Raw genomic sequence first — 14,931 nt, forward strand, 5'->3', positions numbered from 1 at the left:
ACGGACTTGCCCGATGCAGGGTTGCCACAAACCTTCAATTTGTACCAAAAAAAAAAAAAAAAAAAGTGCAATATCTGCAAAGAGCAATAAAGTGAAGCACCATAAAAAGGTGGTATGCTGGTACCTTGCTTATGGAACAAGCACTAGATAAATATTTTCGGATGAAGGGCTCCCTGTCCTATTACCTGGAAATTGGTCGGCTGCTCAGCACTCCACTGCCCATCAAAACAGACGTGCATGGATTTTAAATCACTCTTAATCCAAATGGGTTTTAATTCTGTTTTCTGTTCTTTCCTCTCTGTCCAGGTCAACCAAATAAAACCCCAAACAGATGGCTCAGCTTTCTTGGTGTGGAGGGAGATGTAAGGACAAACAGCCTCTGTGATGCCAATTTTCCTTTCGCCCTGATCATAAGAGGGTTGTGGGAAAAAACCCACAAAATACTGTGGCAAATGGGCTCCTAAGGTATGAACACCACCCCACTCTCTGCACCAGGAGCGTACAACTCATCTAAAAACTCACGCAACCGGAGAGTTGCCCAGGGCTGATATGTCATCTTCCACGTATTAATTTCCAGATTAGTCTTGCTCGGTCTGATAAAGGTCTGCTATGAAGATGAAGATGATGATGATGATGATGATAATGACAGCAGTAAAATCCACCAACTGCTATGTGGCGGGCACTGGCTGAGCCCCTTATGCCCACGATCTCACTTAAACTTCACAACCGCGTTAGGAGGTAGGACTATTACGACTCTTGTCTGCCATGTGATCAGACCACACACAACCCGGCAAGTCACTTGACCTAGGACTCAGGGCTTCTATTGCCAAAGTGGGACTTACCTAGGAAGCACAGAGTTAGGTGGCCTGGATTTTGCAGGGGAGGCGACTTTCGGTTCTGGCCCAGAGCTTCCTGAAGGTCCTGGCAGAGAGTCCTGCGCCGGCCCGGGTTGGTTTGGAAGTACTTCCCTCGCCGAAGTCAGGAGATGCTCTTTATCTTTCACTTCTTTTTCCCGGGACTTGGCTTTGTGTTCGGCCAGAAGGAGGTCAAATTGCTTTTTCCGGCCTGGGACTGCCCTCCGATGGCTTAGCGAATGTGTCTAAGGAGAAGAGAGATGAAAAGCACAGCCTCTTTGATCAGCACATAAACCTGCTTCCCCAGGCCCTCCATTTCAGAAACAGCAATTCATGGGAATTTAGAGGTGCTTGAAAAGTCAACTTCAAGGCCACAGCTCCCGTTCTGTGGCTGGGAAGAGGCAGACACCACGCAAACGCAACCATGCCCTACACTCCTGGCGTTAAGAAGCCAAAGCTTCCTCCAAAAAAAAAAAAAACAAAAAAGCAACAACAACTGGCACAGGATGACGAGCTTCAGCGCAGAGCCCACGGAAACCTCTCGGAGGAAAGGCGACGGTGAGGATGCGCTAGAGTTAATCCAGGTGCAGGTGGGAGGCTCGCTGTGGCCCAGACCCACAGAGCCACCAGGCGGAGGGGGCCACGGCCTCGATCCCAAGAAGCACTAGTAGTTCAGCATGAAATACAGGGCTGGGGGCTACCCGATGGCGGCCGCCTTGGGTCAGCTGTCCCCCTGGCCACCCGGCGTGGCCGGATCAGGGGCGCGGCTGCTGGTCTTCCCCTCCACGGCTGCCTTTCAGGCCGCCGCCGCCGCCGCTCCTGCATACATTAAAACGTAGCAGGGTTTAGAACCGCCTGTGAGTGCCTATAAATACAATTTACTGTCTGGCCTCACAAGTAACAGGGGAAGCCTATTTTTTTTTTTCCTTCTTAAAAAGCCAGCCAGCTTGAGGCAGGCACTCTGCTACCATGGAAGAGAAGAAAGCATTTCCCTTACAAAGAACAGCTGGGGGTCATGTCGAGGTTCCACACCCTGCCGTGTGCAGAGAGTGGCATGCAAACATTTCGACAAAGGCCCCAGCGAGAGCAGGAAGTATTTTTTATGGAAAGAGAAATACCTTGCAGGTGAGGGATCTTGTGCAAGGTTTCTTTGTCTCGGGATCCAATACTCCACAGTGTTTATTTGGGTCAAATTCTCTCTCTGGTTTAAGAAACAAACAAAAAATATAAGAAAAAAGGAGACTAAATAGGATTTGGCATTAAGACTACATTTAAAAAAAAATGCACATTTGCACCAACAAGTGAGACATTGTCAGGCAATCTGGTTTTTTGTTTTTCTTTTCTTTTCTCTTTTTTTTTTTTCCAACCGGCTGCTAAAATGCTTCAAGAACCACTCAGGGGAAAATGGCACTCCCCTCTGACCCCAGAGTTCCAAGTCCAGCTTCGGTCGGGATGCGGGATGCAGCACAAGGCACGGGGACTGGGTGGGGGCGGGGGGGGCAGGCACCGAGGGCAGGGAGCCCTGATGCTCGCACACTTTATTTCACTTAAACGGTTCCCCAAGCACTTGGCACTTCGGGTGTAGCTGACTGCAGACCAGGGAGAGTCACCTGAGGCCTGAGGGCCACTTTTTCCTGGGCAGCTCCAAGAATACGTCACCTTCCCCCAGCCCCTTGCCTTCCCGCTAGTTCTCACCATTTAAGTGGGAGATTATTCCTTGCCATGTGAGTGTGACCCCCCTCTCTTGTGCTTTGCAAAGTCCTCAGCACCGGGCTTTCCACACAGCCCTGCCCAGAATTCTGGACCTGATTCAGGAATGTTTGGCGGTGTCACAGGCGGGGGCAGGGGGAACGTCTGGGTGTGTGCTGTCTGAGCATCTGAAGTTGAAGGTGCACAGAGGGCAAGACCTGCTGTCTCACAGCTTGCTTGCTCCCAGCATGGCGCCTGTTGCCTCCAAATGGGAATGAGCCATGCTAGCCAACCCAGTGGGGATGAAGGATGGCTGCAAGGAGGCCAGGTTTTCTCTAGTTTCTGCCTACTTACTGGACTGTTGATGATGGCTCATGGTGACGTTACTTCTAAGGAGCCTACTCTTTCCATGCCCACTTTGGATCCTTTGCCCCTCCTGGGTTACCAAAATGCTCCCCTCCCCGGAAAATGAGGGGACCTGAGACCATCCCTTAAGGACCCTTTCGGCTTCAAAGGTCCACGTCTTGGGGAGTCCGTCCGTGCTATTTCTGGAAGGCACCCAGCAACCACCTGAGCCCTGCAGCACAGGGAAGACAAAGCTCTGTGGGCATTCGGGGAGGCAGGCAACAGTGTCGGTGGGTGGGGGTTGTATATCAGTTTGGCGGGATGTCTCCTTAAGAGGTTTGAATGGCTGCAAACTAAAAAGAGCTTACCTGAAAAGCTGCCTGAGATTGGTGGGGGAACTCTGAGCATAATAAATGAATGTGTTCTGTTTTTAATAGAAAGTCTGGGGCCTGTGGTGGTTGCAACTGTGGTCATGATGACGGCTGCAATAAAAACCATTCTTAGGTCCAAAGACAGGTTTCCCAGCTGGTCATCAAAATGCCTCCCACCCCCTTCTTTTGGCTTTTGTCACTGTCATCATCATCATCTTCCTGGTTAAAGATTTTGTTTTTAGTAATCTCTACACCCAGTGTGGGGCTCGAACTCGTGCCCCGGAGATCAAGAGTCTCATGCTCTTCTGACTGAGCCAGCCAGGGGCTCCCCACCAACTTTTTTTTTTTTTTTTTTAGCTTCTCTTTTAAGACTAGAGAACTGTGAGGTTTGGAGATGCCTGTTTCCTCCAAGCCCTCTCTGCCCATCGAGGAGGGCCTGGGCGCCAGGCCCCAGGCTGCCTGCCACTGAGTTCTTCCCCTTGGGCCTGCCAGAGTCAGACCCGGGCCCGGATCCACACCAGCGCTCACGTTGGCCTACAACTGAGCAGGTTGTTTGGCCAGGGCGTAGGAGCTGGCTGCCAAATGTGGAAGTGAGATAGAAACAAGCAAAAGACCCAATGAGACAAAACAACCAACAAAATGCAGAACCAACAAACACCAAAAAACCCCCCAACAAACGCTCTACAACTTCAGGTTGGGGCGCAGGCTGGAAGCCATGGTCATGCTTCTATCTCTGGACACTGCCCAGCTGGGCCTACTGGTTTTTCCAGGGATGTTGCCACCCACCTCTGCGGAGTGAACTTCAACTTTCCATCCAGGAAGAGAGCCAGGAGCTGGGGGCTCCTGTCTACACTGGCCCCCCCTGCCCCCGCAATGCTCAAAGAGAACGCCAGGCGCTACCTTTCTTTCTTGAGAGTGGGTGAACAGTACATAGGGAGATTTTTAGGGTAAACATCTTTTGCATGCTTTGGGTCCAAAGAGCTTTTAAGAAATTATTTTTTTTTAACAGTTACAGATGTAAGATAGAAAACCTGAAATACAGATTAACACGAAGTAAAAAATAAAAAGGACCCATAAGTCTTAGGCTGATTCAGAACTATGCTCCTACTGGAGGGCATAGTTCCTCTCTCTTACCAGGTGGCTTTCACTGTATTTTCTTTTCTTTTTTTTTTTTCCAGTCAACATTTGATAAATGCCCCTGGTGTATGAAGAAGTTATAAAGTTTATAGCTTTTCTTGGTCTTTTGGAGAAAGCAGAACTGCCAGATTTAGTTCCACAACAAATCCAAAGCAAACATCATCCACATGGGGGCCCCTAAGGGCAACCAATGCCTCCAAGTTCGGCCCTGTGCACCTTTCTGGGCATCCCGACTGTCTACGCAGACAACCGAGAAGGATATCCGAGAGAAACCCCTCAACCTCGCACCAGCTGTGCCAGCCTAAATGTTCCCAAATGGGAATTCTGACCTGATTATGTGGGAAAGGCAGTCGTAGCCCCAGACTACAGAATCAACCAGGCAGCCAACTAAAACCCAAGCACAGAACGGGGCAGACAGACTCACGGTCCTGTCCCATGTCGGCCCTGACCTACTGTGAGGTATCCATCCCTGTGGTTGTCCAGCTTCCCTGCAGGGAGGCTTCTACGGAACCCGGGGCAGGTACAGCCCGTCAGCCTGATAAGACCCTCAGACTGCATGGGCTGTCGTGGTTGGTGTAAGGCATCCTGCCTCCTGGGCCGGGAGGACCCCTCCTGCTGAGCACTGAGCCGAGAGCGAGAGCCCTCGTGTGGCCCGGAAATAAGAGAACCCCGTTCTCCCTCGCATTTGTAGGTGGGGAGTTCCTGTTGGCAGGTAAATCCTGTGTTCCCCTTACAACGAAACGGACCTGCTCAGTGATAAGAACACAGCACTCCTTGGTCATGGATGTGACTCAGATGCAGTCTAATCGTGAGCCAGACTTGAAGGACACAGACACGTACCTGAAAGTCTCCTGTAAGGCTTGTTGTTGTTTTTGGTGCCATTTTGGTGTTTCTTGTCTATTGTGGCGGACAAAATTCCTTTGCCATTTAAGATCTTCTCTGGGGAAGGTGGCACTGACTTGGACATCAAGACCGGCTTAATTAAAGGTGGGGTGGAGACAGCAGAGGACGAGGTGGAGCAGGAGGTGACCACGGTAGTGGTTGTAGAGTTCATTTTGACATTGGCACCATCTGCCTTCACTAGGTTAGGAATTTTCTCTAAACTGACTACAGGAACCGGAACGCTGAAAAATAAATGAACAAACACACACAATTGCCTTCTTTGATACATGTGGTCCGCTGAGAAGCTAGACGCGCTTATCGTCATCAGAACACTTCCTTATCACTTATTTATATTCCTCTTATAAGTGAGCAGCAGGATTCCCGTTGGGATAGAAGGGAGAGCCGTGCTGTGGAAAGGACCAGCCGGGGGTCGAGGCTGGCTCAGCGCCAGGGCTGGCATCAGAGCTGACTCCCTCCTGTACCGGGTTGTCCCCATAGATCCTGCAGCTTCCCCCTTCTCAGTCCCTCTCTGCCGGTGGTCTCGGGAGACAGCACCTTGGGCAGAACAAGGTGCCCACTGGGAAGCTCGGGGAGAGATGCTGTGTGTCCCCTGACGACGGTGTGCTACGGTGCCACTTGCTGAATCACGTCCCCTCCCCCTGCTGCTTGCCGGTCTCCCACCTCGGCGAGCAGGCCCGACATCTGCTTAGCTTGGGCGTGCTGACAGGCTCATACCACACGGAGGCATGGCAGCAGGCCAGTGCACCATGGTACATGCAGCTGGAGGACTTCTGGAGCACTCATACCCTGGGGGTGGGTTCAAACGGAGCGAGGCACCGTGTAACATTATCGAATGTTCCATTTTAGGCAGCTAGTTATGTAAATAGGCAATTCTCAAGGCTGGCAGGTGAGAGGATGAATTTTAAGAAGACAGAGCACAAAGGTGCATGTTTGCTCTTCAAAATCTGTCACCTCAGCTCCACTTCCCTAGGATTTCTACTGTAATGGATATGCATTTGATTTCTGTGCATTTAATGCTGGAGGACCCTGTATCTGGGCGGCGGTGGAGGAGTCTGTCTCGGGGTCTTAAAAGATGAGATGAGATGAATACGCTTTCCTTTGGTTCCTGAACTAGATTCCCTTTCCTCCTTGCAGGAGGGCAGAACACTAACACTTCAGCCCCCCAATCATCTCTGAGCTGAGTGGAGCCGACTTAGCTATTTGAATGCCAAATGATCTAGAATATAGCTTATACATGCCTGCAGACAATGTAGGGCATGAAAGAGAGGCTGGTTTTGCAGGGGAGGAGTCTTATCTGTCCACAGGGCTGGCGAGCTCTTCCTTCTCTACGATTTATTCACAGGTCATTTTTTTTGGTCAGTTTGTCCAGGAAATTATTTCAGCAACCCCTCAGCCCTTGCCCCTTTGCTGACTCTGAAACCGATCACAGATGTTATTTATAGGTTTTTGCCAGTGAGAAGGGCACTCGGTGGTGAAGCAGATTGTAGCTGGATTTCCCCGACTATCCTGGAACCACGTGCTTTCTTGGCCTGGGGAGGGATGGTGTGGGACTTCAAGTCCCGTGTGAGGGGAAACTGGAACAGTGGGTTTTAGTAATACACCAAGTCCCTGATAATTCCGCCTTTGATCAGTGTCTCAATCACGGAGATAGAGCTAGACTGCTGCCACTTTCTATTTAATGGCAATTCTCAGAGCACTCACATATGGCTGAAGAATGGCACAAGAAGCCCTTGAAAAGTCAGCACACTGAGAAGCTGGAAAGATATTACCTGTGCTGCATTCCTGATTTTTTCCGAATGGTAAAAAAAAAAAGTAAAACCATGGGATATGGAATTCTTCTAGGCTTCCTTCACTCAATTTTAAGAGACACTAACACAACTCAGGATCTTGAAGAGCCATTCCCCCACCTGTGTTCACAGCGGCACAATTCAAATACTGTCCATTGGTGGATGACTGGATAAGCAAAATGTGGGCTAGCCATACAACTGAATATTATTCAGCCGTAAAAAGGAAGGAAATTCTGACACACGGATGAACACTGAGAACACTACGCTAAGTGAAATAAGCCAGTCAGAGAAAGACGAATACTATAGGATTCCACTTATATAAGGTGCCTAGAGGGGTCAAATTCCGAGACAGAAAGTAGAAAGGTGGCTGTAAGAGCTGGGGGAGGAGAAAATGGGGAGCTGTTGGTCCATGGGTATAAAGTTGCAGTTTTGCAAGATGAAGAGTTCTGGAGATTGGCTGCACGACACTGTGAATGTACTTAACACTGTTGCACTATATATTAAAAATGGTTAGGATGGTAAATTTTCTTTTTTCTTTCCTTCTTTTTTAAAAAAAATCAATTCAATTATTTTATTAAAGATCTATTTATTTTAGAGAGACAGAGAGCATGCAAGAGTGAGGGAGGGAAGGGGCAGAGGGAGAGAATCTCAAACAGACTCCCCACTGAGTGTGGAGCCTGACACAGGGCTTGATCCCACAACCTGAGAGAGCATGACCCGAGTTGGATGTTCAACCCACTGAGCCACCCAGGCACTCCCCACTTTTTTTTTTTTTTAGAGAGAGAGTGTGTGTGCACGTGTGCATGCACAGTGGGGTGGAGGGTATGATGGAGGGGCAGAGGGAGAGGGAGAAAGAGAATCTTAAGCAGACTCCCTGCAGAGTACAGAGCCCGATGCGGGGCTCAATCTCACGACCCTGAGATCATGACCTGAGCCAAAATCAAGAGTCGGACGCTTAACTGACTGACCCACCCAGGCGTCCAGGATGGTAAATTTTCTTATGTGTATTTTGCCACAATTAAAAATATAATCCAACCCCCCCAAATTCATGCAACTTAAATTATACATCAATATCCTGACTTTAAAAATACACATTATAAAAGCCTGCTTAAAAAGCTCTTATTGATTTAGTCACCTTTGTTCTGATCTGTTGATTTTTATTTTTTTAAAGAAAGAAGTTAAACTTCAAGTGTTGATGGAATACCAGGTGGGAAGATTCTCTAGTGCCCGAGTGGCCTTCTCTGATATACTTCTTCGTGAAGCCCAGTAAATTCAGGAAAAGAAATTAGGACCCTTGGGTTTCAAGGCTAGCTCTTGTCCCATGAGCTGGTATGAGAAAAGGGAAGGCCTCCAGTTTCTGTGAAAAATGGCCAGGGCACATGTTGAGTACCATGATTTTAGCATATGATGTTGGGATAGGATAATCCAGAGCAATTGTATGAACTGAAATAAGTTTAAAAACTGAGCCAAATGGTCCTCAGATGCTCACAGTATAGTCTGCGTTTCTCCCCTAAAGTCAATGTCCAGCTCCAATGGGCTCCTTAATTCAGCCACAAGAGCACAGGTACACTAGGTCCAGCCATTTGGAACAGTGCCAGGTGACTCATCTCTTTGGTGATGCTTCTTCCCAACTGTGTGTTAGTAACTGAGCTTGAGCCAGGCCAGCTAATATCTGTGACTGATCTCCTAATTAGAAATTTTCTCCACTATGTAACAAGTGTGGTTCATTCATACCCTGTACTGCTTCCAGAACTCTAGCTGGACTTCAATCCCAACGTCCGTAGGCAGGGTGTGGATTTGGAGCCCATCAGAAACTAGAAGAGAAGGCTAATGTGAAGTTCTTTGGATTGAGTTTTCTTGCATTGGAATGGGAGGTATTAGGGGGAAAAAGTCTGATCTAAGAGTGTTTCAAAGGGTTCCAAAGACGACGTGAGTAGTAAGGGGCTGAGCCACTGAGTAAACGCCTCTGATACCAGGTGGATGGGCTCCATGTTGGCAGTGGGAAGAGGATAGGAGACTCTAGGTGTTTTGGGTGAGAATTCTAAGGGTGTCTAGTAACAAATAGAGAACGGATGTATATAGAATGAAGGAGGAGAGGGACGCCTGGGTGGCTCAGTCAGTTAAGCATCTGCCTTGGGCTTGGGTCATGATCCCAGGGTCCTGGGATCAAGTCCTGCATCAGTCTCCTTGCTCATTGGGGAGCCTGCTTCTCCCTCTGCCCCTCCCCCTGCTTGTACCCCACCCCCAACAAATAAATAAATAAAATCTTCAAAAAGAATGGAGGAGTAAGCTCTATATCCAATGTGAGGCTCGAACTCACAACCCCAAGATCAAGAGTCACATGCTCTTCTGACTGAGCCAGCTAGGCAACCCTGACCTGGATACTTTTATCTTTGGTGTCCCTTCTGCCCCGCTTTCGGGCTTCCCTTCTAAGGTAACCTGCCTCTGGTCTGAGCTGAGAAGGTACTTCTGCTGGGAGGTAAAAGAAGGCAGGGAAGCAGGCAGCTCAGTGATGGCGGGAAGGGGCACACCCATCCCCAAAAGAAACGAGAATCAGAGAGAGAGAGAGGGTTTCCCGTTTGCTCTTGCCAACCTCATTCCCCAGGATAAATGTCAGCCATCCATCCACTGGGATATTTAGTCTCTTTTCTTCACCACTGTTGGCAGTAGCCCTCAGATCCTAAACTGATGAACAAAGGAGGAAATGACCGCAAGACGGTGCCACTCGATTTGGAAAACCAATCCCAGAGACTCCATCTTTTTTCAGCTACGAGCTCAGGAAGGTGCGGAGAGCCCTGGCTTCCCACGCACACAGATCCCCGCGTGTGTCTACACTCCAGGGCATGGGAGTGCGGCCGTCTGGAAGCCATGGCCTCAGAACCACATCCTGCTTTCTCCCACTGTCCCCTCTCTCACTGTTCCCCACTTCCCCTCCCATCACCCCTGGCCAGTACAGCGTCCCAGCCCTGGGCAGTGGACCCCGAGTAACAGGTTTCATTTTTTTCCACTGGAAAGAAGCCAGAAGATGCTGACCCCTGCTTTCACGGTGCGGGCATCTCCCCCATGTGGGATCCCGGTAACTCACACACCTCTGTGTGCTGTTGGGCGCTGGGAGGGGTGGGGGGCTGGCGACACCCGGATGACTAAGCAGATTCATTATTCTGTGTGCTTAGGTGCTGCACAAGCCTGGCAGTGACCCCTGAGGTTGGCCGAAGCCCCTCAGGTTCCGTCCCTCTCCATCTGGAGGGGTGCACGCACGCAGTCTCCCAATCACCTCACTATTGACCTTCCTTGGAGGAGCAGTGTCTGAAAGGGAAAGAGGAGTCCCCGCTGCTCTCATAATGCCTGTTTTGTCCACTGGGGATGAACTCTTTTGGGGAGCCCAGGACTGCAGCTTGTTCCCCTGCTGCGCCGAACACACTGGGAGTCGTCAGCTCCTGGTTACCGCTGTATCTGTGTCTCTGGTCCCGAGAGCAGTCCTCCCTCGTCCTCCTTGCTCTGTGGGGGAGACGTCTACCTTGCTGCTTTTGTGCTGTTTGGCTGCCACGTCCTCTTCCTGGGTGCCTGTCTGAATTTATCATTTTGGACCCAGGAGGGTGCGCTCTGGCTTTAAGAAAAATGGCTCTCCTAGCACCCAGTGGATTCCTCTCCCTGCCCAGTAATATCTGCAAGAGCAGAGGTGGAGTATCTAACAGCGCCGTTTCAGGGGCTGCCCGTGTCTCTCGGGGCCAGCTACTCTCCGGCCTGCTCCCCTTGCCTGGGGGTCATGATTTATTTCATCGTCAATGGATAAGCCTGAAAAGAACGGTTCGGGAAATCTTCAGGCCTGCAGAAATCGGTGCCAGCTCTGCTCCACTTACCAGCGCAGGGTAAAAATGGATTTGACAGGCAAGAGCCTGAAGACATATGGTATTTGTGCTGTGGGTTATGTGTCTGATGAGAGTTCTCAGCCGTCTGATTTCTTCCCACCCATTCTTTCGAAAAAGGCCCGTGTGCCTGTCCTACTGGCCTGGCAGAATTTCGAGGATCTCCGACTTAACTGTACCTCACCCAGCCTCCTGCCTTCTAAGCAGTGACGGTGTTTAAGTCATCCCCAAATAAAAGGGGATCTGCTCTATTTTAAAAGACCCTCAGAGAAGGAATATCTATTTGGCTCTTTTGGGTGCATTTTGGGGGACTGTTATCAGGACATTATTTATACCACATTTAAATTCTTTAAGTAGGGAAAATACCTGGGACATTCTTGAAGGCCGAGAATCAGGCAATTGCTAAGAATGTGCCTAAAAAACAGAGCTACGAAGTCCCACCATGGTACAATGCATAGAGGAGGTATGGCATAAATCCTGATGAACAAATAAATTTTTTTGTTTTAAATCTGGGAAAAGATTGGGAAAACTTTCAGAAAGCCAATTTGTAAACACCTTAAGCAAACAGAAAACAGGGTAATCAGCCACAGGGCACAGTCAATAAAAAAACCTGCCAGATTAATCTAATATTATTTGGTGGCTGAGTGTCAGGTCTGGCGGTCAGAGAGAAAGCACTGTGTATAATCTCTCCTGGCCTTTCACACGGCTTTGGATTCGCTCCCGTAGAACCCACCCTCAGTAAACTGGGAAAATGTGGTCAGACCACACAGCTATTGGGAGTGAGTGGCCCTGGGGGCAGAGGCAAAGAAGACTGGCTAGCAGTGACTTTGCCAGGCCCGAGCAGCCCTCAGCAGAGCTCACAGGGGCCCCTCGCTGGCCAAGAAGGTGAAAGCATCTTCATCAGTGACTTGGATGATGGGCCAACACCTCGTCCATCAACCGGGGGAAGAGGCGATTTGCCACCGTGAAGAATGATGTGGGACTTTCCCTTAAGCTCGTTAGGAGCGGGGGAGAGATGAACAAGCTAAAGTGGCCAGAGGCAAGTGAAATAAAATCAGCGAGGACAAGTAGGGCTGAATCTAAGGTCTGTGCCTTGTCATTGTTCTAGAGGGTGCTACAAGATAGTGGAGGATAATGGTTAGGAATGCAGGCTTCAAATCAGATGAGCCTAGATCTGAATCCTGCTTTTTTCTACTGCTGGTTGCATTAGGGTGGGAAGGCCATCTGACTTCCCGATTTGGGGCCCTCCGTGGATCCCTGAGGACTTTTGGAAGAATTAGAAGAAGGGAGGCTGAATTAGAATTAGAAGAAATAGAGGTGCTGGTTTCAGCTCCTTTTTGCCTCCTCGGTGGGACAGCCTCATGCAGGGCAAAACCCACTCAGGCATACGGGGCTGCCCTGCCTACCTTATCTTAGGACTTCACCACTCTGGGCCTCAGTTTCCCTCTCAGTAAAATGAAGATCATGATGGAGATTTGAAGGGATTGCATGAGATGATCCATATGAAGTGCTTAGCAGAATGCTGGGCACAACGTTGACTTTCAATAAATTGGAGCTAAAACAAAAAGGGGACAGAGGATCCTGCCATCCCCTCTCCCTACTGACCTGCTTCTTCTGGGGTATACATCTGGGGTGCAACTCATCAGAAATTTATGTCCCCTTTGCCCTCCTGGTCCCACTGTGGAGGGAGGGGTATCCAGGGTAGGGGGAGGCAGGGGCAGCAGAGGGTGGGAGCTAGTGGCCTTCCATATTCACGGAGAGTAGAGGAGCACTTCTGGGGGGTGCAGTGAAGAGGAAAAACAGAACTAGGGAAGAAGTCTTCCCTGCTGCTTCTCAATCCCTGGTCTTCTACGCACAGCCCAAGCCTGGACTAGTGTGATTCGAGCTCCCACCTGCAGAACACATTCTGGAGGAAGAGTGAGCAGGAACTCCAGCCTCTTCCTCGATGCAAACTTGTTGTCCTGCGACCCCAAAGTACGTTAGGCAATGGGGGGGTCCTTCTGGCTCTATGGTGTGTTTTCTGGAAGAGTAACTGCATGTACCCCCTTCTAAGCTGCTCCAAATTTCCTGGAAACAGGAAGCCCCTGTACCAGCCTCTGCTAGTCTCTCCAGCACTTTTGTTAATCAGGGCTTTCCAAGGCAGGGAGCTCAGGAGGTGGTCTCCAAACCCGCTGGGAGATCAACAGGCACTAAATGATGTTCCTGGGGAGTCATAATGCCCTAAGACTGTGGGGGAAAATCAACAAGCAGAGGAGAAGAAGATAGAGAAGGAAAGACAGAGTCCTGGCACAGTAGGGTACGTCATGCTGGACAGGCTGTCTCTGGGGTGCACTTGGGACCACCGCTTGCCTGCAGCGGTGCGGCCTTGGGCAGTGCAGCTAAGAGGGGCTTGACTCAAACCCTAGGCCAAACCAATGGCCCCTAGAATGCTCAGTGAAATTCACATCAATGCATAAAGGGTATCAGAGCCTTTGTGGGCAGGATGCGAGACGTCAGAGGCCAGGAAGCAAGTGGATTCTGGAGGGAGCAATGGTGCAGAGTGGAAAAGAGCCCCAAATGCCCCAGCCCAGGACAGGCTCGGCTCCGCAGCCGCAAGTAGGCGCACTCCCCTCTGCAGCCACCAGAGGTCAGAGGCTCCCGCTACTGGAGTGGCAAGCGGCCCCGTCTGCCCGGCCTGCTCCTCGCCTTCCAGACCCAGCGTGGCCAAGACATTTACGGTCTCTCTCAAGCCCAGGAGCCAACAGCGATCGACCCGGGGGCGGGAAGAGGGCTCCTCACAGAACAGCCTCCATCCCCCTGCCAGGGGAGGCTGGGAGCCGAGCCTTGAGCTCAGGTCCTCAGCGTTTGCTTTCAGGAAGCTTGTTGTGAGCAGACCGGGGATGAGGAAATGTTGTGAGCAGACCGGGGATGAGGAAATGGCGTAGCATCTCTAGCCACCTGTGGGGGCCCCAGCCTCTGCTCCCCAGCTTCCTTCAGAGACAGAAGAGCCCCAGGGAGCGTCTTCCCTCGCAAGAGGCTGTCACTCGCCCTGCTCTTTCCTTCTCCATCCCCGCAGGCAGCCCCGCACCCCAACTGCCTCCATCCAGAACACTGAGCACACTTTGTTTAAACACTCGAGAGTCAGAGTCTTCACATGGACCTACAGCAGACTCAGGAAATTCTTTGTCCCATATTAAATATGCTTTGTCTTTCAAAAAACCTGTATGCGAACAACATCACCATCCAGTTAGAGACCTCGGCTCTTCCCCTACATTCAGTCACTCAAGGGTCTACCTGACCGTGCCTCATCCTTGTCTGTTGCTCTCCTGAGCCTGGATGAAAACCCCACCACCAGGCTTGCCGTCCGCCTCCTGGCTCTCCCTGGCCTCCACTAGGCTACCAGGCACATCTGCCCCTGCTGTCCCGCTGTTGGAAAGGCTTGGCAGGCTCCCCACGGCCCACAGTCCAACCTCACGGCCTGGCCCAGCCCACCACAGCTCCTGCCCCAGGGAACCTTCCCCACAGCCCTGTGGGGCTCTCACCGCTCCTCGAACACCCCGTGTGTGTGACCTGGCTCCGGGCCTTTACGGGGGGCTGGCTGGTTCCTTCTTAGGGTGTGCCCTCCTCCCTTCTCCGGGTGAACACTCCCCCATCTGCCCAGATCCGGAAGAAATGTCCTCTTCTCTTGCAGCACTGGCTGGTCCTTCCTACGTGTTTGGGTCACCTTCATCATGTCAAATGGCAAGGTCTCTCAGTTCTGTGTTTATGTGGCCTGACCAGAAAATGAGCTGCCGCCTGAGGACAAGGACCTTGACCAAGTGTACACGTTGCTCTGGAGTTACCCCAGGGACAAATGCGTTATTGGGCACCTCGGAAGGGCTCAGTAAATGGTCGATGAATGAATGAATGTTCTCAGTGAAGGCGAAGTCATGATAAAAACCAAACCAGCGCTCGGCCACAACAAATGCTTTAGGTAAGGACCAGCCCAAAGCTCAATCTC

General features: G+C 50.6%; 1 protein-coding gene across 11 annotated transcripts in view; it reads right to left on the bottom strand.

Annotated features, from left to right (window-relative positions):
* Nucleotides 1-14,931, bottom strand: part of ATXN7L1 (ataxin 7 like 1) — a 232,069-nt gene that overhangs the window by 24,351 nt on the left and 192,787 nt on the right. For all 11 annotated transcript variants that reach the window (XM_031030874.2, XM_006735992.3, XM_006735993.3 and 8 more), the window contains 3 exons: nucleotides 5,237-5,520; nucleotides 1,973-2,055; nucleotides 843-1,099 (listed from right to left, as the gene is read on the bottom strand). In XM_031030874.2, coding sequence (XP_030886734.1) covers nucleotides 843-1,099; nucleotides 1,973-2,055; nucleotides 5,237-5,520 — 624 coding nt within the window. The remainder of the gene's footprint in view (nucleotides 1-842; nucleotides 1,100-1,972; nucleotides 2,056-5,236; nucleotides 5,521-14,931) is intronic.

Source organism: Leptonychotes weddellii, chromosome 12, assembly GCF_054177405.1.
Source record: "Leptonychotes weddellii isolate Sample4059 chromosome 12, ASM5417740v2, whole genome shotgun sequence".
Lineage (NCBI taxonomy): Eukaryota > Metazoa > Chordata > Mammalia > Carnivora > Phocidae > Leptonychotes > Leptonychotes weddellii.